The sequence below is a fragment of the Orbicella faveolata genome, unplaced genomic scaffold (genome assembly GCF_042242905.1).
Source record: "Orbicella faveolata isolate gen_17 unplaced genomic scaffold, um_ofav_v1 contig_34, whole genome shotgun sequence".
Taxonomy (NCBI): domain Eukaryota; kingdom Metazoa; phylum Cnidaria; class Anthozoa; order Scleractinia; family Merulinidae; genus Orbicella; species Orbicella faveolata.
This window is the reverse complement of record NW_028301563.1, coordinates 6,418,881-6,445,096: the sequence shown is the minus strand read 5'-3', so window position 1 is coordinate 6,445,096 and position 26,216 is coordinate 6,418,881. Positions and strand designations below refer to the sequence as shown.

At 39.5% G+C, this 26,216-nt stretch overlaps 3 protein-coding genes and 3 pseudogenes across 5 annotated transcripts; 3 read left to right on the top strand and 3 right to left on the bottom strand.

Annotated features, from left to right (window-relative positions):
* Positions 1-1,817: 1,817 nt before the first annotated feature.
* Positions 1,818-2,629, bottom strand: LOC149104406 (uncharacterized; annotated as a pseudogene).
* Positions 2,630-6,167: 3,538 nt separating this feature from the next.
* Positions 6,168-8,616, top strand: LOC149104405 (uncharacterized). Its single transcript, XM_089270573.1, has one exon. It carries the CDS (start codon positions 6,170-6,172, stop codon positions 7,514-7,516), a length of 1,347 nt encoding a protein of 448 aa, XP_089126699.1. The 5' UTR covers positions 6,168-6,169; the 3' UTR covers positions 7,517-8,616.
* Positions 8,617-9,376: 760 nt separating this feature from the next.
* LOC149104404 (P2X purinoceptor 7-like) lies at positions 9,377-10,628 on the top strand. The gene is made up of 2 exons (XM_089270574.1): positions 9,377-10,097; positions 10,173-10,628. The coding sequence occupies exons 1-2, from the start codon at positions 9,739-9,741 to the stop codon at positions 10,342-10,344; spliced, it is 531 nt and encodes a 176-aa protein (XP_089126700.1). The 5' UTR covers positions 9,377-9,738; the 3' UTR covers positions 10,345-10,628.
* LOC149104403 (uncharacterized) lies at positions 10,361-14,108 on the bottom strand (annotated as a pseudogene). The gene is made up of 2 exons (XR_016201148.1): positions 13,422-14,108; positions 10,361-13,296 (listed from the first exon to the last, which is right to left on the bottom strand). The product of XR_016201148.1 is annotated as an uncharacterized LOC149104403 (transcript).
* A 712-nt stretch (positions 14,109-14,820) lies between these two features.
* On the top strand, positions 14,821-15,716 carry LOC149104402 (uncharacterized; annotated as a pseudogene).
* A 142-nt stretch (positions 15,717-15,858) lies between these two features.
* LOC110055802 (uS5 assembly chaperone PDCD2L-like) lies at positions 15,859-25,758 on the bottom strand. Of its 2 annotated transcripts, none has more exons than XM_020762211.2 (6): positions 25,645-25,758; positions 25,126-25,289; positions 24,086-24,152; positions 23,050-23,105; positions 18,587-18,994; positions 15,859-16,368 (listed from the first exon to the last, which is right to left on the bottom strand). In XM_020762211.2, the coding sequence occupies exons 1-6, from the start codon at positions 25,744-25,746 to the stop codon at positions 15,879-15,881; spliced, it is 1,287 nt and encodes a 428-aa protein (XP_020617870.2). In that variant the 5' UTR covers positions 25,747-25,758; the 3' UTR covers positions 15,859-15,878. The 2 variants fall into 2 exon arrangements, with proteins under 2 accessions (XP_020617870.2, XP_020617871.2); XM_020762212.2 differs by having other exon boundaries at positions 18,587-18,991.
* Positions 25,759-26,216: the final 458 nt, after the last annotated feature.

The following is a 26,216-nucleotide window of genomic DNA, read 5'->3' as shown; positions in this document are numbered from 1 at the left end:
TAAAACATGTTGGTCCAATGCGACCACCGCCAAAATTTGAAGCTTGCGAAATTTTTGCCAATTTTTTCCTCACCAAAAATTGGAAATATTTGAATTTGCTCTACTGCGACCCGTTATAAGTATGAAATTCAATTTCAAGCCTAACTTTCTAAGTCTATTGTTTTCGACCATTGTAATCTTTGTGGCGGACAGTTTTATCATGACCTACGTAGATAAACATACACAGTTAACTTTACAACTGAGTGATTTCCCAGTACGTAGCAAACCAAGCGTGTATAAAAACAAATAGTGTCCAACTAACACAGAGGGACCCCGTCTACAATATTTACATGGTCAGGCCTACCGTCCACACCAATCCGTCACAAAAACCTCCAAACCTTCCGATCCTCGAGTGAGTCTTGTTAGGTTCCTCAAAGAAGTTAGTGCTACTTCGCTCTTGTTAATCGTATTGAGACATGTACATAAATTAATGGCACTGTCACGGAATTTTGGAAATTAAGGAAGAATCTTGTAAGCATCGGAGTCTATCTGAGGAATAAAGAACATAGTGATACTCAATTTTTTGGTGCGGAGACGCGGAAATTAATTAAAAGAACTAGAAACGATCAAAATGTCAAGACAACATTCGATCGTCGCTAGCCCAAAGCTTAAGAAGAAAACTTGAGAGCGTTCGAACTATAGAGTAAAATAAAAAAATCGGTTCACGACCCTAAATAATCGTTGTTTCATTGTTTTGTTCCCTGTACTGAAAAGATATTTGAAATGTGACGCGCGTATGCAAAACCATAAAGATGAAGAAACTCATGAAAATTTACATTCTGTAAAATCATTATAAATATGTAAGAGGTGATCATGAATTGCATGAATTATCCGGGACTTTATTCTAACTTTTAAGACTACAGCGCATTGTAGAAATTGTTAAAATGTTTATTGTATGGAATATTGTCGAACCTCCATTAAGCAGCCATCCTCTGTTGAGCAGCCAGTTATCAAAGTCTTAGAATTGCTGTGAGTAAAATACTGTAAATAAAATCCCTATTAAACGCTTACTTCTATCAAGCGGCCGCGGCAACCTTTTGGCCGTCCTGTTCAGCGCTTTTTCATGTCGTTACTGCTATTAACCCGGGTATTAAGCAGACGCCCACAATTTAATATACGTAGTTTGGCCAAGTCGCAAACCAATTCAAAATGGATTCAAGTCAAGAATCATGGAAGAATATAGGAAATTTAAAGAATTTCGAATAAAATCGTAATAACTGGACTGTGAATTCGAACTAAAACCAAAATTTAAGGTTTAAAAAAACAACAAAGATAGGGCAAACTGAGGCTTGGTAAATAGGAAACGCGCAAAATACTTGGTGTTGACAAAAAAAACTATTTTGTGAGAGATTTTTGATCACTTGATTACAAACGTTGATTGAGTGGATTTCCAGTTCACATGAGCTCCACTGTTTTATGACTCGTATTGCCTAGATGGAATATTTGCAGATAATGTCAGCCTCCTTCGCAAGCCTTTCCACAGTTTCAAGGTCCCGCCATTTTATTTCACGCCCCTGCTTAATGTCAGTTCCAACTTGGTTATAATGGCGCTCTAGATTCTTTAAGCAGTGGTTTCTCTCGCTTCCAGTACACAGAGATTCATGGCCCCGTTTGAGTTTCATAAGATCGTGATTAAAAAGAACCAGGTTACAGTAGTATCCGCTGAAAATGACCGAGTGGAGCAAATCGCCTGTTGTTTATCGGCTGCTCTTTGTGACAGACAGTAACTAACAAAAATGTTAGGAAAAAAAAATATTGTGTTTATCCGAAAAGTATGATCAATGCGCAAAGCTATTTGAGGCTAAGAGAGAATATCTTCTGTGTGTTGTGGTTTTAATTTTGTGGCCGATTGAGAAACGTGTATTGTATGACTTCAGTTCACAGCATATCTTTAGATTCCGGTCGTATCGATCTCTCTCGAAGAACCAAGCGTAACTTATCACAACGTTGACTGGAGATATTAGAAAGGCGCTATGGTGGGACTTCTTAGTAAAGGCTTCTTCAAAGTTACTTGTATTAAATCTCTTTAGAATGTACTCTCTGCAGTGCGTGAAAGTGTCGCGGTAAATATAGACAGGAAAATTCGCCATGAAATCTGCCACCATCGGTAACCCAAGCGCCATTTTGGTAGTGTGCGCCCATGTTCTCACACGGGGGATCTTCATGGAGCACTGAGAACCCAGGATGCGTATCCTTGAGCCGTTAAATGTGGTTGCTTTTGTTACTGGTGTAGGAAATGTGACATCGCTATCCATCCATGCTATAATGGGATCGTTTGTGTATAGATCAATAAAGAAACTGCTCCAAAGTTGGCGGTTGTAACCCGGGGATTTTTTGAAGCCGTAAAATTCAAAATACTTGCGTCTTTGGGTAACGACTCGAAGGCCACTTCAAGTTTGCGATCTGGAAAGTGTTGTTTGATTTGACTTGTTAAGTTATTGGCAAAAATATGATCCTGCTCCGATTCTTCGTCAAGAACTACGACCGTCTTCCCAAACGATGCAGGCCAGAAGAGAACAGCAGTCCTGTAAAGACCACAGTAAAAACGAGTCCTGTGTTGTTTTAGTTTGCCCGCCATCCTCACGAACAGCGTGATCGATGGAGTAGAATTTTCCATGGAAGTGTCATCACGATTTTGTCTTGCTATGTCAGCGATGTTATATGACGGGGCTGCTACTTCGCTCTTGTTATTCATGTTGATACGGTTCCATGAAATGCCACTGAAGGTCATCAATCGGGCAACGAATTGAAACCTTCGCGTCAATGCAAAGCGATTCAAGGCCCAGAAAAATCTGTATTTCATTGCAGCCTTGTCTTTAATTATGATGAAACCCTATGAAACGTTTCGCGTCTGCTAGAAAGATGAAGACGCTCATTTAAATAAATAAAATTCCCTTTACTGCTTCTATGAATAACTAAGAGCCGTCGTCAGATGGTCTCTGAGTTTCAAATTCAAATTCAAGCCTAACTTTTGAGGTCTATTCTTTTTGACCATTGTAATCTTTGTAGGGAACAGATTTATCATGGCGTACGTGCATAATCCTACACAGTTAACTTTACAACTGAGTGATTTCCCAATATAGGTAGCAAACCAAGAGTTTATAAAAACAAACAGTATCCAACTAACACAGAGGGACCCCGTCTACAATACGCCGGAGAAATTTGAAAACACAGCTTTATTTCTATGGTCAGGCCTACCGCCTACACAGTCCGTCACGAAAACCTCCAAACCTTCCGATCCTCGAGAATTTTGCTTGCATCTTTTGAGCGTTTCTTGTGAAGAAGAGATGAGAAGTTGATGTCAAGCAACCTGATCGGCACCGCTGGGGCATTTAAGTACCTTCGTTCCAGCGGTGCCGAAGGTACTTAAATGCCCCAGCGGTGCCGATCAGGTTGCTTGAAAACAACCTTTAAGCAATGTCGTAAATACTCTTTTTCTTTGGCCATCGTAGCTTGATAAGAAATAACAAGCAAACTGCGGTGATAAACATTATTTCTTATCAACCTTTAAGCACTGCTTCACAACAAACGCTCAAAGATACAAGCAATAATTTTGAGGATCCGAAGGTTTTAATCGTTCTCATCAGCAATAATTTTTAGCATAAAATTTCTGTAGGAGAGCGACACCGTGCAGTCCTGGATAATTCATGGGTTTCTTGATCACCTTAATGATTTTACAGTATGCAAACAGTTTCATGAGTTTCTTCAACTTTATGGGGTTGCATACGCGCGTCAAGTTCAAGACTCGCGTTCTGAGATATAAATTTGCTTCTCTTCTTAATACCATTGTATAACTTCCATCAAGTGTACTCCATGTATCAGGGAAAATGAGCCTAGTTACATTTTTAATATCTTCGAGTATCTTGTCTCGCATTACAACTTAAGGAGAGGAGGTTGTAATCTTGTTCAACCTTCTTATGTAACAACCGGTACTACCTTAATTCTTTAACGTATAAGGTTACACATCTATGGAACCATCTTCTAATACTGAGGACTAGTTGTAAATGTAACTACTATCAATATTAAATTGATTTTCTTTTACAATAATTATTGTTTTATTGGCACTATTGAGATATGTCACAGTTTTAGGCTTGGCTTATATATATATAACTTTATGTTATTTCGTATTTTATATTTTACTATTACACTTTTATTTTTAATTTTATCTATATAAACAATAGCCTTCATTTGGCGCGGAAATATGCTCAGATATTTGTCCGCGGACATTATCTGTCCCGAGAAGCGATCAATTCTCCCAGAGCAAAGCTCGAGGAAAACTGTGAGCTTTGAGGAACAAATAATGTCCCAGGACAAATATCCGACTATATTCTCACGCCACACGCCACATGGAGGTTATTGCGTTCATTATCCTTCAAATGTTTTTCGCAACACGCGCGGTTTTGAAAATTGGGGAATATCACTCGGATATTTACCAGTTTTAGCTGGGGAATTTTCAGTCACATGACGCGTTCAGACCAATCGCGAGCAAAAATATCTCATCGATTATACTGACTGCTCTTTAACTAGTGTTTTTTTTTTTTTTTTCTTCTTTCTTTTTTTTTCTCGTTTTCTTGTTGTTTTTGTCATGCGTTTTATACATGAGCCCCTGGCTCGGATACCGAGGGCAACCTTTTCCCACGCAAGACATTAATAAATTGAATGATTCATTCATGATTGATTGATGTGAATTCGTTCCAGTCCAACGCGTTTACATCACCATGCGGGGGCATATACAGTCATTCTACGTCACGCGCGAACGGTCATTCCGAATGTTCAATAAACACGACAAGTCTTGTTTTCCATATTTGAGCATGGCCTTTTGTTTTTACTAATTTAAAGAGGAAACTGCACAATTTAAATAGCGATTTGGAATTTTAGAACGGTCTTTTCGAGTTTTTCAAAATGTTTCGACCAGCGACCGTAAATTCCCTAGGTCAGGAATATAAGCCACGCAAGCCTCTACACAAGGAAAACAGATTACTGAGCTTTACTTGATTGGAGAGGAACCAACTGTGATTTCCAGATCAGCTCATGTAACAAAAGGCGCAGTTTGAAAGATCATTTGAGTGTGTGATTTTCGCCTCCCCAAATAATCACTTAACGCATCACATGAACACAGTCCGACCGTGACAATGGTTTCGTTTGCTGGCACTGTACGAATACAGGCATTCAGTAACAAGCCTTCCTCTTGTTTTCTGCACACGGGAAACGCACATCGACAGAACTTATACTCCCGGGGCAGAAGCTCGCCCACACTCTTTTTCCATTCTATAAAAATATATTTTATGAGAATATCGATGCTGAAATTTGCAAAATTTTAAGAATATTTTAAGAACAAACCCCGAGGCTGAGATTTTGAAAAGAATATAATTTTGTCTGTTGAAAATTTGTAAATACAATACAATTATATGTTTTTATCTAAACTTGATATATGAAATTCTTCCTTTCTCTAAACGGCAAAACTAGGCAAAAAGAAAAACAACAAAAAACAGCACTAGTCGTATAAAATTTCTGAAAGAAGTTCTGTGTTATATCAGGATTTATTGCTTGTAGTCCAATATTTGCTCCACAATTGCTTTGACGCCATCAAAATCAATAAAACGGAAATATCATAAGCTATAATCTAACAATACTCACAAGACAATTTGCAGCTTAAAATCGACAGAAAAATAGGAGTATTTAGCCTAAGCCGGAAAAACATTTTTTTTAAAAAAAAAAAAAAGAAAACTGTATTTCTCCAGCTAGCTCTTCTCGTATCAGAGAAGGTAAGAGAAATGGACGAATGAGTAAAACTACCGTGGTAGCCTCTACAAGGTACAAATTTTCTCCTTTCAAACTTGAAAGCTCTATAAATATGGTGTCCATGGTGGTCAATTTTTTCGCACAACAGATAGAACAGAGTCTCTTGTGTCACATGGATCTTCAAGAAACGCCATGCATTTTACATCTCTGACTTTCCATGTCATCCCCGTCACGTATTTGAACGTCGCGCGTGGATTGGTTGATTTCCATCACATGCTCAAAACACTGTTCACACGTGACATAGAATGACTGCAAGCACATTCCAGCGGTGCCCATCAGGTTGCTTGACATCAACTTCTGATCACTTCCTCACAAGAAGCGCTCAAAGATGCAAGCAATATTTCTGAAGGTCGCACGCTTTGAATGGAGGCATGGATTTAAATTAATCGCTCTCATCTGCGTTATTTTTAGCATAAAAATGCTGTACGAGAGCAACGAATATGAGTATTTTGACACCGCTGCCAGAGTAAATCAAAATCATATTCACGCTTGCGCGGGGAACTTTAGCATCCCGTCGATCACGCTGTTCGTGAGGATGGCGGGCAAACTAAAACAACACAGGACTCGTTTTTACTGTGATCTTTACAGGACTGCTGTTCTCTTCTGGCCTGCCTCGTTTGGGAAGACAGTCGTAGTTCTTGACGAAGAATCGGAGCAGGATCATATTTTTGCCAATAACTTAACAAGTCAAATCAATCAACGCTTTCCAGATCGCAAACTTGAAGTGGCCTTCGAGTCGTTACCCAAAGACGCAAGTATTTTGAATATTACGGCTTCAATAAAATCTCCGGGTTACAATCGCCAACTTTGGAGCAGTTTCTTTATTGATCTATACACAAACGATCCTATTGTAGCATGGTTGGATAGCGATGTCACATTTCTTACACCAGTAACAAAAGCAACCATATTTAACGGCTCAAGGATACGCATCCTGGGTTCTCAGTGCTCCATGAAGATCCCCCGTGTGAGAACATGGGCGCACACTACCAAAATGGCGCTTGGGTTACCGATGGTGGCGGATTTCATGACGTATTTTCCTGTCTATATTTACCGCGACACTTTCACGCACTGCAGAGAGTACATTCTAAAGAGATTTAATACAAGTAACTTTGAAGAAGCATTTAAGAAGTCCTACCATAGCGCCTTTCTAATATCTCCAGTCAACGTTGTGATAAGTTACGCTTGGTTCTTCGAGAGAGATCGATATGACTGGAATCTAAAGATATGCTGTAAACTGAAGTTATACAATACACGTTTCCCAGTCGGCCACAAAATTGAACCACAACACACAGAAGATATTCTCTCTCAACCTCAAACAGCTTTACATATTGATCATACTTTTCAGATAAACACAACATTTTTTCTTCCCAACATTTTTGTTAGTTACTGTCTGTCACAAAGAGCAGCCGATAAACAACAGGCGATTTGCTCCACTCGGTCATTTTCAGCGGACACTAACCTGGTTCTTTTTAATCACGATCTTATGAAACTCACACCGGGCCATGAAACACCATGTACTAGAAGCAAGAGAAACCACTGCCTAAAGAATCTAGAGCGCCATTATAACCAAGTTGGAACTGAAATTAATCAGGGGCGTGAAATAAAATGGCGGGACCTTGAAACTGTGGAAAGGCTTGCGAAGGAGGCTGACATTATCTGCAAATATTCCGTCTAGGCAATACGAGTCATAAAACAGTGGAGCTCATGTGAACGGGAAATCCACTCAATCAACGTTTGTAATCGAGTGATCAACAATCTCTTACAAAATAGTTTTTTTTGGCAACACCAGGTATTTTGCGCGTTTCCTATTTACCAAGCCTCAGTTTGCCCTATCTTTGTTGTTTTTTTAAACCTTAAATTTCGGTTTTAGTTCGAATTCAGAGTTCAGTTATTACGATTTTATTCGAAATTCTTTAAATCTCCTATATTCTTCCATGACTCTTGATTTGAGTCCATTTTGAATTGGTTTGCACTTAGCCAAGCTACTTGTATTAAATTGTGGGCGTCTGCTTAATGCCCGGGTTATATAATTAATTGAGGTGAGGACATCAAAAAGCGCTCAGCAGGACGGCCAAAAGGTTGCCGCGACCGCTTAACAGAGGTGACCGTTTCATATGGATTTTATTTACAGTATTTTACTCACAGCAATTCTAAGACTTTGATAACTAGCCGCTTAACAGAGGGTGGCCGCTTAATGGCGGTTTGGCAGTATTCCATACAGTAAACGTTTTGACAAAATCTACAATGCGCTGTAGTCTTAGAATTTAGAAAAAAGTTCTGGATAATTCATTCAATTCATGATCACCTCGTACATATTTACGATGATTTTACAAAATGTAAATTTTCATGAATTTCTTCATCTTTATGGGTTTGCATATGCGCGTCACATTTCAAATATATTTTCAGTGCCGGGAACAAAACAACGAAAGAACAACGATTATTTAGGGTCGCGAACCGATTTTTTTGATTTAATCTATAGTTCGAGCGCTCTCAAGTTTTCTTCTTAAGCTCTGCGCTAGCGACGATCGCATGTTGTCTTGACATGTTGATCATTTCTAGTTCTTTTAATTAATTTCCGCGTCTACGTACCAAAACATTGAGTATCACTATACTGCTTATTCCTCAGATAGACTTCGATGCTTACAAGATTTTTCCTTAATTTCCAAAATTCCGTGACAGTGCCATTAATTTATGTACGTCTCAATACGATTAACAAGAGCAAAGTAGCACTAACTTCTTTGAGGTACCTAACAAGATTCACGTTCCCAAATAAAATCTGCCTCTCTTCTAACTTCTGACTTCTAACACGTGGATTTCATTTGAATTCGATCCAGTCCTATGCATTTACATCACCCTGCGGTTAAGCACATTCCAGCGGTGCCGATCAGGTTGCTTGACATCAACTTCTCATCACTTCTTCACCAGACACGCTCAAAGATGCAAGCAAAATTCATCACAGGCTACCAGTATTTGATAAAACTTCCTTTGTTAAAGCTCAGAAAAAAATAGAACAGAAGGATTTCGTATGTAAGACTTCACAAACAGAGATTTGTTAAAGCTCTCATGTTCAAGTTTTGTTTGTCGAAAGCATTAATTTAAACGGCTTTCAATGCCAGAAAAGTTTTACAATGAAAGGTTGAGCTGAATTTTATTGCCGTCAAATCGCTAGAAAATTCTCTGTAAAATTCCCGCAATGCATTACTACCAGTTTTTTGTGTTTTTTTGGTCGATCTCCGAGTGCCGAGTGCCTTTGTTGAACCAGCTGATTGCACTCTTGCTCGTTTTAATTCGCAAATCTCTTAGGTGGAGACCCGGCAAAAAAATAAAGCTCGAAATTTGCTAGCTCACGGGAATGATATTCCCCATCTCCGGAAGAATCATTAGATTTTTCCATATTTTAAAGAAATATAGGAATTATGTTTTATAAAGTGTCAACATCGATGACAAAAATTGCCGAGACAAAGTACAAATAAACAAACTGACGTGAGCGTGCAAGGCACTGGCAAATGGTCGAGCGCGTTAGCCAATCAGAAAGCGCGCTTAGATAAGGCTATGTTATAATACGCATTTACATCACCCTGCGGGGGCATTTAAAGGAGAACTGAAGTCAAAAACTGTCATGTTTTGTAACACTTTTTTTAGAAAGCCTAACATAAGTAAAGTCGAGATTAGATAGTTATTCCTATCCGTTTCTTGGTTTTCGCGAGAAAATTAGGTTTGAAACTGCCTATTTCCCGCTTTTTGGGCCTTTTCATTGCGGGCCCGTAATGCGTGTCAGCGGTAGGCTGTGACGTACTAGTATGATATGGGGAACACTGATTTCGTAAACAAGAACAAAACAAGCGATATGAGCTGAAAGCTGTCGTTCTGTCGTGGATTTCCGTTGCTATTTTCAACATGAGTGGTGTACAGCCATTTCAGTTTGAGCCAACGTATCCTCCTGGTGAAGAACCAGTTGATTCGGAGGAAGAAGGAGACGAAGGGGACGGCGAATTAGCCAATTTTGATGTTAGAGTTGGAAACATCGAATGGTGTATTTGTGGGGGCAATTGTGTTCCAATGTCGAAGGCCGATGAATGTTTTTGCTGTCAAGAATTGGAGGCCCTCAATCAAAAGTTCGACGAGTCGGGGGTTGAATGCATAACCGACCACGCAAAGTTTAGAATTGTATGCCTGGATACGGACGTGCTAAATACTGCCCTTGTTGTAATTCACAACACACGCTGTAATCCCTTGCCGGAACCCATCGAGAACAGGTTAGTAGTTTTGAAAATACAGCCGCAAAAATTATTTGTTCATTGTATAATCCGCATATTTTTAATCTCTTCTAGAACATGGCGTTTAGCAGCCTACCGTCAGTTTACTTGGTGGGTTCATGGCGTACTGGGAAAAAAAAACCGGCGAGTGATTCCAGCGTGTGTTGTGAAAGCAATTAGAAATGAATTTCCAGAGGAGAGTGGTGAATATGCCGGATTCAAACCGGCGGAAATCGATTTAAGTTAAATTTTCGAGACAAGCCATCGTGGATTTTAGCATGCTTTATTGATATTGATTTCTACAAATTTATCAATTGCAAAAACAGTACTCGTCTTTGGCTAATACTCTTATATTGATCTCTACAATTAACCAGTTTTATTTTCCAGTAGTATACTGGTTCTTGTAATTATTTTTTCGATTTTCAACAAGTTGTTCAATCTACCTTAGAAATATTTATAAGTAATAGTCATGATGAAACCCAATATGCATGGTTTGTTTTTATTAAATTTTGATTTGAAATTTGAAAGAAATGTATTGCTTGCTGTTGTTTTCAATGGATTGACAGGATGTCATGTGTTTAAGAAAAAATAATGTTAATCATCCATGATCACAGGTATTTCGATCATTTGATATATGACCTTGCATCTTGCCTATTTGAAATAAGCACATGTTATTCAGTGTTTTGTTTGTTTGTTTTTTTAATTTTTTGCTATTGCTCTATGTAGTTACTAAGCAGTTTGCAAGCAACGCTTTTATGAAAGACTTTTTAGCGGTTTGGACAGTTTTTCTGTGTCAAATTATATGGAAGCTTACGGACACAGAGTAAATAGCTCTTAGAAGTGTATACCACATGTAGTCTCAATCCAAACAAGCCATTTCTATTCCAAAAAAATTTTAATAATAATGGCTGTAATAATTGTTGAAGGACTGACTGGGCAAGATGGCTTTTTATTATATTGTTCAGCACACCAACATCATTACTTTAAATAACCTAAACTTGGCAACAGTTTGATTTGAAAGTTAATTAAATGAAAGTAACTTTTCCCAGAGCAAACCACCAAAAAGGTAAGATTTTTTTGGTGTACATCTACAAAAAAATACCAAAGAATAAGTGAACACTTGCTCGAAGCCCTTCAATAACCATTGCATCAAATTAATTCAAGTATCTGAGAAAATCTAGATGTGTGCCTTGCAATAACGTTTGCTTTATCTGGTCGAGGAGTGCAAGCAATGTTGCGTGGAATATGTGGTGCTGTGAGAGTGGCACTTCTTTCAGCAACATCTTGACACTTCCTTTCAACTATTGCATCCAGCAATGGGCGTACATGATCCCTTGTTGTCCTCTCCATGATCGGCTTAGCAATCCACTCCTTACTTCTTTTGGGGAAGACCACCTTGAAACAAAGCTCTCCCTTGGTTTGTCCCCTCGAAGCGGTGGCATGGTCTCGGCTGGTGTTGGCATTGTGGTCAAGGGCTGCTAGCTGTGTTCGAGCAACCATGCCCTTATACCAAAAGTGCTGCCGTTTGGGGAGGTATTTTGTCTGGACGCTGTGATACACCTCCAAAGATCCAGTGTGACAGCTGAGTGTCAACTGCTGGATGTCTTTCAGTAGATTTTTGTCAAATACTACTTCTTTTAATGCCTCATGTGCTGGTGAACCCGGCCTTAGCCATCTCTTGGTTCTGGCCACATTTCTTGGGATGGGTGGGTGGGGACATTCATGATAATGATCCGCACTGTCCCAGTGATGGATGTTGGCAGTGTGGTGGACAATTGATATCCACTTCTCTCGTAAGAGTTCCTTGTCCCCATTGCATGTGTCGGCACACCACCAGAGATGGTTGGAGACTGACTTGATCCAGGGAAAAAGATCACCACAGTCCTTCTTCTTTGCCTTTTCAGTTAGTTTTTTAGTGACACTTTTTGCTAAATGCCACACATCAAATTGGTGATCCACATCAGGGTAGATTCGTTTCATATCTGACTTAATGCTTACATGGCGATCAGTTGCCACAACCTTCACTTTAGCCCCTTTACCCTGGATATTTTCCATGCACCTTTTAAATCCTTCTCTCTCCATAGCATTACTGCTGGTCACTTCACTGACCTGAACAATTTGGAAGTCAACAATTTTGTCGCTGCTTTGATCAATCATGGTGTAGGTGCCATATTTGGCATTATGCCCTGGGCTGTCACAGCGACCATCTCCAGAAAGCCACAACTCTCTGTCTTTCAACTCATTAAAAACAGAATTTTGTTCTCCCTCCCAAACTTCATTAATTACTGGAAATAAAATATGAGTCTTGAATGTTACAAAACGTTTTCTCACTGAAAAAGCATAATCTCAATATTTCAGCTAATGTAGCTATCTTGGTGTAGGTGGCTCCACTTAGAAGAATTGACGAGGACATCAACAGGTTTCCAGCAGCCATCCCTTTGATCATTGGCTGGCTGTTCCAGAAGTAGGTGTGGCCATTTATGCACTTAAGGGTAACAAGCAACAGAGAACCCTGGGTAGATTCATGCCTTTTTCTTATGCCTGCACCACACTCAGGGCATCTTTTAAAAAGCTTAACTAATTCTAGTTTGAACACAAGGAACTTAACATCATCTTGTGGGTTGACAGCTTTTGAGTCGTCAGTTTCTGACTGTGAATTGTTTGAGTGATCTGACATTTCATCATTTTCCAATGGCACGTAAGATGGATCCTTTTGAGGTGAGTTGTCTGGGGTGATTTTCTGTTCATGAGAAGGGCCTATTTCATCAGGAAAGATCACTTCCTCTCCGTAAAAGTTTTCATCAGTTTGAGTGCTTTGGTCACACAGGATCACATCAAATGAAGACTTGTATGTTTGGGACTCGGTCGATTTCATCATAAGTTGTGCTCCTCGTGTGTTAATTTGACACCCAACATCACTGGTAGACTTATGTGTCAGTACACTTGTTTGATTTGCTTTCGTCGGTTCTACATTAAGTTACACCAACGGCCCCTCCAATGCAACCTCACTATAATCTATGCCCTGGGTATTTAGACAGCCAACTTCCTGGTCACATTCACTTGAGGTACTAGCTACAGGTTCTGCATGTACACCCAGGGAATTTTGAGGGGCAGCTACTGAATTACATTCAGTGAAGGTACTAGGTTCCACGACATTAACAGGGGAAACATGCTGCGTCGTGGTGAGTGATGCAATATACTGCAAACCAAAGCAGACATTCCGTGACTTAGTGTTCAGCAATTGCGTGAACGTTTCCCCTACATATATGTAAGATTAGAAGGTACTTCGAGTTGCGTCTAGCTAAAATTAATTCAGATTCTTACCTCTTTCTTTGCCCTGTCATGCAAACGGTTTTCAGACGATAGTCGAGGCTTCTTCCTTGGCCGATGGACAAAAATTGTTGGTACAGCATCCGGCTTCAATGTACGTTTTGCTTTCAACCCAAGTAGTTCTGCTTTAAGATCACGTTCAAAGCAGTCAGGCTCGAAGTGATCGGAACACAACCGAGTATCTTTGGTAACCACAAAGTCAACTCGGGATATTTTTGCTAACCACTCTTGCAAGAGAGAACCTTCTGTAGGAAGACGGTGGAAACTTATTCCATGCTCCTTACTAACAGACCGAGAATCATTCGAGCATCCAACAGCACAACAATACACCATTACGACGGAACGGAGGAAACGATCGATATGCACATAAAGTGAGTAGTGAGTCTTACGAAAAATGGACAGCTTTATTTAATACAAAAAGATTGACGCAAGACCGGAAAAAAATCTGCCTGAAATATTTGAAAAAGGTGCGATAAGACATCAACAGTTGCGAAAGGAAGGTGACGTGCATTGTAAATCGATCTCAGTAGTTTACGAAATTGCAATCATGGGATTTCCGTCGAGTGAAGCGCTGAACTAACTCGAAACGTAATTCAGTCAAACGCTAAAACTGTCGCAACGCTAACTATAGAAGCTTTTAGAAGCTGACAAGGAATAATTATCCAATTAACTAAAAAGACACAAGACCTGGCAAATTCAATGTTTATTTCAAGCTCAGAACATATTCACTCACTACAGCTGTCGAAAGCTGCTTTGAGTTCTCTCACTATACTAAGAACAATTTAAGTAAACAAATATTCAAAACCAGGTGAATTTCATAACAATGAAAAAGGAAAATACGTAGGCTCAATTCAAATTACCGGAGTAAATGATCCTATGCAACATACTTCGTGCGGCGGGTGTTTCTATCGAACGCTCGCAAATCATTTCGGTTGCGGACGAAAACTCAAGCTTCCATGTCCAAGTTGAAACATTCCAGTGAAGATATCACGTGGAGGACTGCTTAAAGGCATCTTTCCATGCTAAATGTTGCAAATCTTTCTTACTACACTGACCAACAAGGTCACCATCACTCAAAATCCTTCTTCTGTTTTTAAGTCTCTCGCACATGTTCCCCACATCATACGTCATAAACTATTAAAGTAACCGCTGACCCTACCGTTCTGAGCCGCAATGCCAATAGTCTAACATCACAGTAAAAACTATTTTTTTGAAGTCAAAAAAAGGCCGAAATGGCAAAAAAAAGTTTGAAACATCAATATACTAGGTCTAAACTATAAGAAAAAAAATACTTGATTTTTGCCTTCAGTTCTCCTTTAAGCACATTCCAGTGGTGCCGATCAGGTTGCTTGACATCAACTTCACATCACTTCTTCACAAGAAACGCTCAAAGATGCAAGCAGAATTCTCGACGATCGGAAGGTTTGGATGGAGTAATGAATTCAAATTGATCGCTCTCACCTGCGTTATTTTCAGTATAAAAACGCTGTACGAGAGCGACAAAAATGGGTATTTCCATACCGCTGCCAAAGAAATTCGAAATCGCATTCATAATCGAGCTCCTCCAATCTCATCGATTACGCTGTTCGTAAGGATGGCGAGCAAACTAAAACAACACAGGACCCGTTTTTACTGTGATTTTTTCAGGACTGCTGTTCTCTTCTGGCCTGCATCGTTTGGGAAGACAGTCGTAGTTCTTGACGAAGAATCGGATCAGGATCATATTTTTGCCAATAATTTAACAAATCAAATCAAGCAACACTTTCCACATCGCAAACTTGAGGTGGCCCCCGAAGACGTAAGTATTTTGAATTTTACGGCTTCAAAGAAATCTCCGGGTTACAATCGCCAACTCTGGAGCAGTTTCTTTATTGATCTATACACAAACGATCCCACTATAGCATGGATTGATAGCGATGTTGCATTTCTTACACCAGTAACAAAAAGCAACCATATTTGACGGCTCAAGGATACGTATCCTGGGTTCTCAGTGCTCCATGAAGATCCCCCGTGTGAGAACATGGGCGCACACTACCAAAATGGTTCCCGATGGTAGCAGATTTTACTACGTATTTTCCTGTCTATATTTACCGCGACACTTTCACGCACTGCAGAGAGTGCATTCTAACGAGGTTTAATACAAGTAACTTCGAAAAAGCCTTCAAGAAATCCCACCAAAGCCCCACCATTATTTTCAGAAAGGCAAAAAGACCGAAGATTTTTCGGGAAATTGACAAAAAAAGCCCTAATAAATATAAATTAGGGAAGTCTCACGTTTCCCTAGAATGACTGAACAGATAAACATCGTATAGCGCAGCCTAAAACTAACCTACACAGCATTAAACGGTTTTAAAGTATTTCTGGGAAAACCGTCGTTGGGTGCCGCTGAATAGCCAAGGCGACAACACAACAGAAATAAAGTGGGCAGGTCTGTTGTAAGTGAACATTTTTTTATTCAAATAGCGTAGCGTCAGGGTCGGCTTCCACTAAACAGAATTCCTCAAAGTAAATACCTTCTCCTACAACATTTTCTATCTCCGTCCAGCAACTTTTAGAACACGTGAAAACCATCACTGTTCCAAACTCGATTGTGACGTCACACTTTTGATTGACAGCCGCCATGAATGTTTTTCTTTGCTTTTGCTGTACAATGGTATCCTCTGTAAGAATTTCACCGGTCTCTGCGTGGAAACTGTAATTTAATCCCTGCAAATCGCATTTGTTGTTTTCTTGTGTAAATCTTTCAATAACTGTCTCGTTTTCCTGTGCTATATCTTTGGGACGAAGATCTCTTAGGACTTTTAAATGACCAACCAATGCAGGCATAAATTGAACTTCAAACACTCTACTTGCCCCGCAATGGTTGCAGGGAGGGACTGTTCGACACAGCTCTGATGGCTGAGTGGTAACCATAGAAACAGGCATTCCATTCCACTGATACCTGGTAGAAAATCAATGCATTCAAGAATTCAGTAATTACAGATACCAAATAGTAAAGAAATTGGTAACCTATTCAACTGTAGTTTGGGCAACCACCGTTGCGTGACATTGATAAAAGCGGTCACGAATGAAGCAAACCTTGTCACGGTCGAAATGTCAACTTTACAAACTCACCAGAGCGAGTTGATAAATAACCAAGTGTCTCGCGAAGGTAGGGTCAGCTGGCATTCAGACGAGAAAAGTGTCCGAAAATAAAACCGTCCAAAATTTGTTAGCGTCAAAAATTTTAAGCGTCCGAAATAAGCACAGTACAGTGTAAGACTTTTAAGTAGCTCCAAAGTTCTTAGTTTCTTTTAGGGAACGAAGTCTTGTTAAGACACTTGCTGAGATACGCAAGAAATGGTGTTATTTTCTCGTCTGTGTATCTGTAAAACCTTGAGGATACAATAACACTATCACTTCCACAGATGTTGTTTCAATATAATTCGCGTTTCGTTGGCGCAAATTTACTTATGTTATGTTTCAGCAATTAAAGTGTCCGAAATTTTTTCCGCAATATGTAGGAAATGAGATAAAAAAGTGTCCGAAAATTAAACGTCGGAAATGTTAACGTTCGAATTTTTTTTTTCCCACAGGAAAAAAACTTAAGTAGTTCTTATGTAGTTCTTTTTTTGTCTGTCCTTTTTAGAGTGGTTTTGATTTGAATGTCGAAAAGTGATTGATTTTGCATTTGCTACCCTATATGATGTCTTTTAAGACAAACAAAAATTTTGCCTTCAGTGTTTTATCCCTTGAGCTACATCCTACTGAGGACCTTCCAGGAGATTGAGGGAACAAGGGAATATATAAACAATAGCCTCCATTTGGCGTGAAAATATGCTCGCATATTTGTCCGCGGACATTATCTGTCACGAGAGGCGAACAGTTTTCCGAGAGCGTAGCTCGAGGAAAACTGTGAGCTTTGAGGAATGTTTTGAACTTTACAAACTCTGAACTCACCCTTCTCGCCTTATTGCGAGTTTTTGTCCGCGCGCGTAATTTCAGGTGATTTTAATTCGCAAATCGTGGCCCAGAATGTGCTCAAGCGTACATTTGAACTTCGCTGTCGTAATTTTGCAGATTTTCGTCTTTGTTGCATTTTTTTAATCATTTTTAGCCATTGTGATTCGTCGTTTGTCGTATGTTCCGGATTACGTGGCTGGTTCATTAAATAGTTCGTATATTTGGAGTCTGAGCCTACAACTCACTGAATACAATTCCCAACAAGGAACAGATAATGTCCAAGGACAAATTTCCGAGCATATTTTCAAAGTCAAATGTAGGCTACTGTTCCGAGAAGCGAACAGTTTTCCAAGAGCGTAGCTCGAGGAAAACTGTGAGCTTCGAGGAACAGATAATGTCCAAGGACAAATATCCGAGCATATTTTCGTCCCAAAAGGAGGCTATTGTGTTTATTATTCTTCAAATATTTTTCGCTACGCGCGCAGTTTTGAAAATTGGGGAATATTCTCAGATATTCCCCAGTTTTAGCTGGGGAATATTCGGTCACGTGACGCGTTAAGATCAATCTCGCGCGAGCGAAAATATTTGATGCATTATAAGATTATTTATCTGAAGGAAACAAGGAATATCTCTAATATTAACGGGAACTTTGACGCAAAATTTAAGGAAACAACAAAATCTATTACTAGAAATGAAAGGAGAAAAAGCAGAGTTTAAGAGATTAGAACTGCTATTTTTATCCACCTTGGTGGTCTTTTCTAATATGCAAACCACTGTTAATTAAAGTGTTAAGATGAAATCCGACAGGAAATCGGGTAATTTCCGTTTTAAGTGGACAAAAACCTAGTACCAGAATAATTTTAGGTATTTTACAGACCTTTTTGTATTTTCTTAAAGCTAAAGACATAAATAGTTGCCTGAAATAACACCAAAAACAATTTCCCAGGGGAACTCGAGGAAATAAATTTCAAAGTTCAGAGAAATTGTGCAAACACAGGTAAAATTTAAACATCAGTTTCATTTCACCAGTACTTCCGAGTGTTTCAAGCGAACTTCAGAAATTGTTTTCGACGTTTGGTGTTGTTAGAAATGATTTCTTTTGAGAAGATATTTAAAACAGTCGCAAAGAAGTTTTCAATACGATGTAAATAATCTTGGTACAAAGTTTTTGTCCACTTGTTTCTCGAACTTCTGACGGATTCTTTCTTAATTTTTACCTCAGGCATTGTTGAGGACACGATTGTAATTGTTTGTGAAACTTGTGGAAAGCCTTGTCGCCATGTTTAACGGCTTCACTTTCATACTTCTCCCCTGCCCAGCCTTTGACATCACCACGAGAATCCACCGATTCCACAAATTGAAGTCCTTCTCGCCTCTCATATTCAGCTAACAATATCTTCTCGTGTTCTGTCATCTGTTTAGAGATTCCGCTGGTATTTGGAGCCTCAATTACACTGATGTAAAGAGGCGCAAAATTAGGGACATCGCTCAGGGACATTTCCTTGAGTTGCTCGCTCGTGCTAACTTGTACAACTTTGTTGTAATCTACCTTGTCTGGTTTGTCTTCGGCAAGTTTTAATTTTCCAGTGAGTTCTCCCAGTTCAGATGACATATCATCATGACTGCTAAAACAGACAAAAATATATAATTAAACCTTCTTCAAACCGACAATGACAACAAAATAATGCTTTTTGTGCAAAAATACAACGTTACAGCATAACAAAAAAGATGTGCATTACAAAAATTCCGCGGGGATACAAAATTGTCCAAGGAAGATCTTCAGAATTAATAAAAAAAAAGTACTAAAAACACCACGGAGAAGGGTTGAAGTTACTTCCATCCTGAAAAGACTTATTTCACTAGCGTATATGCCTAAGCATGAGCCGACATATGCAGATGTATTTTTGAAGATGTTGATGATAAGCACTCTTTGATGGAAATTTCCCAGACAAAAGGTGCTAATTATCACCATGTCACTGCTAGTTTTACCCAGTGTGCCCAATCAATGAAAATTGATCACTGGAAGGCAATCAATATATTAATCAATTTTAATTAATCAATTGTTATCAATTGCCTCAATTAATCGATGAATATTGATACTCACAATAATTCCTCCTAATAACATTGCTATCGATTTTCATTGATCTTAATTGGCAAGTCTTGAAAGAGGATACTTTTTATTAATTTTCTCCTTTCGTGTCAAAATGGGTACATGCATAACTCTTGGAATAACTGAAAGAGGTTGATCTCTACATAATGCATGGATGTCATACTGATGGTGGGAGTCCCGGGGACCCACCCCCACCCCCCTACCCCTTATTTTGGGTAAGAAAAGAAGAAATAACAGAAGGAAGGAAACCCGGCAGGGCAAGCAAAACAAAATCACCCCCCCCCCCCCCCCCACCCCTCATCTCAAGGTCTGGATCTGTCCCTAATACTGATGGGGAGAAGTCAAAGGTTGCCAATGAGTGTGGATTTACTGGAACAACAGGAGAATCATTTATCCTGGAAAAGAAAATTGGTAGTCATAAAGAGGCACTTCGCGTGGGATAACAACAGACGGTCGACCCAATAAAAAAATGAAATGTAGTTTAATGTGTAACATTCTTCTTTAGGAAGAAGTGGGCAAAATAAATACTAGAAGTAGTTGAATAAACTTGTTCGTAAGTGTGTGTAAGTGAGTCAGTGTAAATTAGTTGTGTTAAACCGTAAGTCCTGTATATTATGTATAGTAAAGTACCGTAGTTTCTCGGTTATAAGGCGCACGGTTTTTTCGAGGAAAATCTGTCTTTTCGTGGGAAGTTTTTGCCAAAATTGGGGTGCGCCTTATAGCCGAATATTTTCGCGCAAAAAAATCTAACGACAGCAATTTTACCGGAACTTACAGTTAAAACTAGACAAATAAAAGACACTAAACATTGGTCATTGACTTTTTTAAGATTTGGTGGTTCTGAAAAGAACCGGGTGGCTCTGAAAAGAGCCGTTGTTGTTGTTTTAAAATTTGTGATGTCTAGTCTTCCTCCTCGCTATCCGTGTCAAACTCGTTCTCCAGTTCATCATCTGCTTCCTCCTCTCCAGCTTCTTCTTCGTCCCACACAGCTTCGTCCTCGGTGCCGTCCAGAGCATTCGATATTCCACAGCACTTGAATGAGTTCGCGATCAAATCAGCGGGTATCTCTTGCCATGCCTTTTGGATCCACTGCAAAACCAGTTCTTTGCTCGGCGCACGCTTCTTCCCCGACGGAGTGTAAGTGAACGGACCGTTCACCATCCAAGTCTGGTATTGGGATCGCACCTTGGTCTTAAAAGGTTTGTTGATACACTTGTCCAGGGGCTGCAACACGGGCGTAAGTCCACCAGGAATAACTGCGACTTCTACGTTTCGCCTCGCCAGAAGATCTTTCACGGCGTTTGTCAAATGCCCACGGAATGAATCCCACACGAGGAGAGCTCTTTGGTCTGGGGTGTACCGAAGATTGCGTCGAATCCACTCCATTACTCCTATAAAATTAATAAGAAATACAGTCTTAGAATGCTAGAAAGCTTTATTATCAAGGCCGCATTGTGTTAAACAACTGCACGAGAAAAGCTAACGACTTGAAATTTGCATACGCGCGTACGTGCTAAACAGCACGTGCTAGGTAACACGATACGTCAACAATGAAATTCGAATCTCGTTTCTGAGAAACAAGAAGTTTACTCGTCTCGCTCGCTTGTCGAAAAGATGCTGCTCAGAATAAACAGTGTTTTAGCTTACCTTCTTCGTCCATCCAGCCCTTCTTGTGAACGGAGACCTGCATCCTTGGTGGCACGTTGATTTTCAGCTGTCGAACTCCTTTAAATATGACCTTCGGGGGAAGTTTCTCGCCGTTCGCTTTCACCGTTAGTGCAACTGTGAAACTCTGCTTGTCGGCACCGCATGACAACACTGGAACTGTTCTATTCCCGGTGAACTCCAAGGTTCTGGTGGCTGGCAGCTCAAACCGCATTGGCGTTTCGTCCATATTGAGGATACGACTTAACTCATACCCCCAACGCTGGCGAGATCTCAGGACGAATCGATGAAATTGGATGACCTTGTTTTCCATGTCGGCCGGGAGTCGTTGAGCGAGAGTGGTCTTCGCTCTCATGGAGATGGAGTGACGACGTTTCCAGTTCGTGTACCAGCCATCGGATGCTTTAAATTCAGGGTCGGTGCTGAGTTCTTTTGCCTTGAGTCGAAGCATCATGCCGCTAACTGACAGACCTGCAACAACAATTAAAATAAAATGTCAGTTCCTTGATCAAATACAATGAACATAAACAGATTTATGGATCATCAGTGACAAGCACATTACTCTAGATTACTGGAAATGGAAAAATAAACTCAACAATGCTTACCTTGACTTCGCTGATCGCTGAACCAGTCGGCTAATTGCTGATCCATCTCAGCATACTTCGGTCGGAAGCGTCCCATAGATGCACGCTTTGCTGTCATCCGCAGCTCGCCGGAAAACAAAACGTGTTGTTGGTTACGCCATTTCCTAACCATGGATTCTGAAATGCCGTATTCACGAGCGATTTCACGGTTGTTGTTTACCGCCTCGGCCTCTGCAACGATTTTCAACTTGAAGTTGAGGTCATACGAATGACGGCGAGAGCTTGGCATATTTACGATTGAGATTTGACTGTTTACGATGAGAACGTATCAGTAAGTTTTGCAACTGTGTTTAAGTTCGGCTTGTTGATGTTTCTATAATACAAACTCGGATCGTTGAATATTTAATAGAATCTTTATAAAAAACGAAATATGTTTCCTGAGCAGGAAAGCTGAAATTAACGTGTATGCGTTGTTTGTTTACACTCAAGTTTATCATTAGAGGTGCGAACTTTTAGCTTTTGTTTTCGTGTATATCATTAACTGTGTGACTTTTTCACTTTTGTTCACGTTTACAGAGAGTTCGCGTGCTAATTGTGCCAAGAGAATAAAATTTTATCTTTATGAACTCTTCATTTCTTGGTGCGTCTTATAACCGAGTATTTTCACATAATTTTCAGTTTGGGAACTTTGCATGATTAAGTTGGCAAGTTTGGGGTGCGTCTTATAGCCGAGTGCGCCTTATAACCGAGAAACTACGGTATTATATACCATGCCATAGAAAATATAGTGGCCAACACGATTAATGCAACATACACGCTTCATATGATGGGAAGGTTGGATGTAAAACCCACGAATATAAAACAGCTTTCCTGCATTCTGACTGGCTGTATTTTCTAGGGCATGGGATAAACATGTATAGCAAACTGGTCCAAGATGAAAAGGAAAATTCTGATTGGCTCCCTTAGTGTTCTGAATTTTGTTGTATGGATGATACATTATAGGTGAGCCACAAGGAATCATTTTCTAAGGGTGCGTTTCTTTAAGAAACTCCAAGATTGGATTCTTAAATCCGAGAGAATCTGATTTAGTAAAGAAATGGACAATCCATTTTCAGGTTCTTTCGGATTTCAGAATCCAATCTTAGATTTTCTTAAAGAAACACACCCTAAATTTATCTCATTTTCTCAAATTTCTTTTTTGCAGTATGACAATACATAACACTCCTTTAGCTACTTTAAATCTGTTAAATAACACTAAGCATCAATCTCCAGCTCTCTCTGCAAAGGAGAGACCCTGGGATCAAGGTTGAAGAGTACTCACTCTCCCCAGTCCTCTGCATCATCACACCAATCATCAACTTCAAATCTGCTGAAAGACTAGATCATAACACAAGCACAGTAAACAAATTACAGCAGGACCTGGTTCAAATCTGACTATTCTTACTAATTTGTTTGTTATTCTTTTTTTTAAGAATCACGTCTAGGAAAAGCAGGCACAGATCTAGGGTAATCAGTGACCAATTTCTGAAACAATAGGAGCCAAAGGTCCAAGGTTCTAGAGGGGTCAAGGACCATGCTCTACAGGAAATGTTTTGAATTTTAACTCTCTAAAGTGCCCTTTCCTGGGTTTCTGAGTCATTTTTAAAAATCTCGCCGATTTCCAAAAACGGTGGAAACTGGTATGGATCTGTGCCTGAAAATTACTGTGCAGTGTGCACTCGAAACCCAAGTTTCAGGCTGTAAATTTGATGTAATAGCCCAGACATCACTCTCACTGCCCCCCACCCCCACCCCCCAAAAAAGAAATATTTCTCTTATAGTACCTCACTTAGGGGTGGTGATTGATAAATGCAAGACTTTGCGAGATGGCGAGACTAGCATTTTTCTTTACAAGCCCCAGACATTTTGACTTTTTAGATTGCAAGACCGAGACTTCAAAGTATTTTGCGTGCAAGCATGAGACATTCAGACACCTAAAATTCGAGCCCCAGATTTGGTTGAGAGAGCTATGACAATGAGCTAGAATGAGCTAGTACAAAAGTCTTACAAATGAGCCTTTTGTTGTAAACCCTTGTAGGAGACATCAGATCTAAAAAACAAACAAACGAATCGGGACTCCGAGACACCTTTGTGTAAAAATGAGACTGTGAGATGCACATAACCGCTAAAAAAATGAGACTACGAGACCCGTAAAATTCGACTAAATTTTGCGAGACCCAGAGTTTTTGAAGGACCATTTGCCACCCCTGCACTTGCTATGTCAGGCAAGTGAAGGACAGAATCCACTATCTACTTGCCCTGGGCTATCAGACAAGACTTTCTATGCATGCTGAAACATATTGAAGCTGCACATGTACCTGATTTTCTGTAGTTTCCTTGACAACAAAATTGCTATCTTTGGCCTGAGCTCTTAAAACTTTCCAACTGAAAGAAAATGATGAAATCTAATATTAAGCATATTGCAGTCTGATCTCACCAAAATGTTTTTGTTTACAATAAAGAAAAATGATCACTGTAACCTAATACATATACCCTAACACGTATTACAATGTAGATAGGACCCTGCGCATGTTCTGATTGGTCAAAAATCCAGTTTTATCGGAGTATAAAACATAGAAAAAGCGTCTTTTATTGTTTTTTGCCACATAACATCTATATCACAAAGCAAATGAAGAAGCCTAAGCTGTGTATTACACTGTGATAAAACACTTCGCTCATTTGAGAACACTCGAGAAATGTAGAAAACACTCGCCTGTGGTTCGTGTTTTCTACATTTCCCTTGTGTTCTCAAATGCCCGTCATGTTTTATCACAGTGTAATACACGGCTTAGCCTTCTTTATTTGTTAAACAAATGAATCAGATGGACTCCTCAGGATGAATGCATCATGGGTGCCCAGTAATGGCTCTATAACCCTCCCTCCTTCAAATAATTGGGGGTACAGAAGAGAGAGGCAGGAGTTTGGAATACTGGAGGAATTATTGGAAGGAGAGATATTTATCATACACATGAAGTTATTATTTTTGGTTTTAAATCACAGTTTTATTCACCCCTCCTCTTTTTATCTTCAATTCCCTCCTTAAGGAACCCTCCCCCAACTGGGAAGTCAGTGTTTTTATACATAATAGAATGAATTTACAAAAGTTAATATAATTGTTTTAAACAGTAAGCAGGCTGTATGGCACAACAGGGTGCAACATTGAACCTTAAAATTTACACACAGATTTTCCATTTGCACTTAAAATCTAAAAAATATACATCACTGATTCAAGTGGCTTTAACCTGAAATAACATAAATAATGATATCCTTAAAAAAAATCATAATGTGAGAAAGTTTTCATGGAGCATTCAAGCAAAATTATTAAGGTATTCCAGGCAGTGGCTCCCATATCTCTTACCTTTTGTTTTTATTCCAACAAGATGCATTTCCACAACCAAAGATGTACAGCACACGGTGAAACTCAGAGTTTGACAAAGGGCAGTAAATTTGACAAACCAGATATAATACATTGTTACACAAAGGGCAGATTGGATAATTTGATGGCGGTCCAAATAACCAGTTCTGTGTTAAAATGTAAAAAAAAGTATGATTACAGTAAGCTTAGTTTATTTTATTGTGGTTGAGATTGCCAACATAAATAAGTTTAACTTAAAGCTCTAACATTAAAAGTTGGATAATAAGGCCAAAAACAGTCGCAAACATCCTCCAGAACATTTGATATAATTGCCTTCTTTACCGAGTATGATAAATGGAATTTAAATTATCTGCCGCTGCTCTAAATTAACACCAAAGAAGAAGTCAAGAGTTTGTGGAGTCAAGTGAAAGAAAAACATGTGTTATATATAAAGGCTGAAGTATTTCTTCTTCAAATTTAAGATTTTTAACACATCAATGGTTATGAAGACTTACTGCTTACCGGAGTTCCTCCGATCTTATTTGTACTCCACCCGCATATCTTGTCGTCGTTGTGTTCCATGTTTCCATCGGCTAACCCCAAAAGTAAGGGTTCATCCGCCATCTTGAAATTGTTACCCACAAGGCATAGTGGGAATACATGGGCCTCGTCCCCGAGAAGACCTTGGGGACGAGGCTAGGTGCTAAATTTACCGTATCATGGCGTATCATCTAAACTCTTGGTCTTCGGCCATCGTAGCAAGACTGACTACCATTGTAAGGCTAAGAAAACCTTATTTATTCAGGAGTTGTAGCCAGCATTGAATGCCGGTGTCAGCAGTGAAAAGCTTTTACTTTAATAGGAAAGCTCTTCCATTGTTCACTTTACAGACAGTTTCCGTTTGAAACGTCTTAAGGCGGGGGTTAACATGAAGGCCATATTTTTGCTGGGTATTATGGTTTGAATGCAAATATCTCGTTCACATTTCAAGCAGAGAAAAATCTCTCGGCTCATTTCACATAGCTACGTTCTGGGCTGTTTTGTAAATTTTTTGGTGATTTTTGGGTATATTTGGGGATAAACAGTTTTTCTCA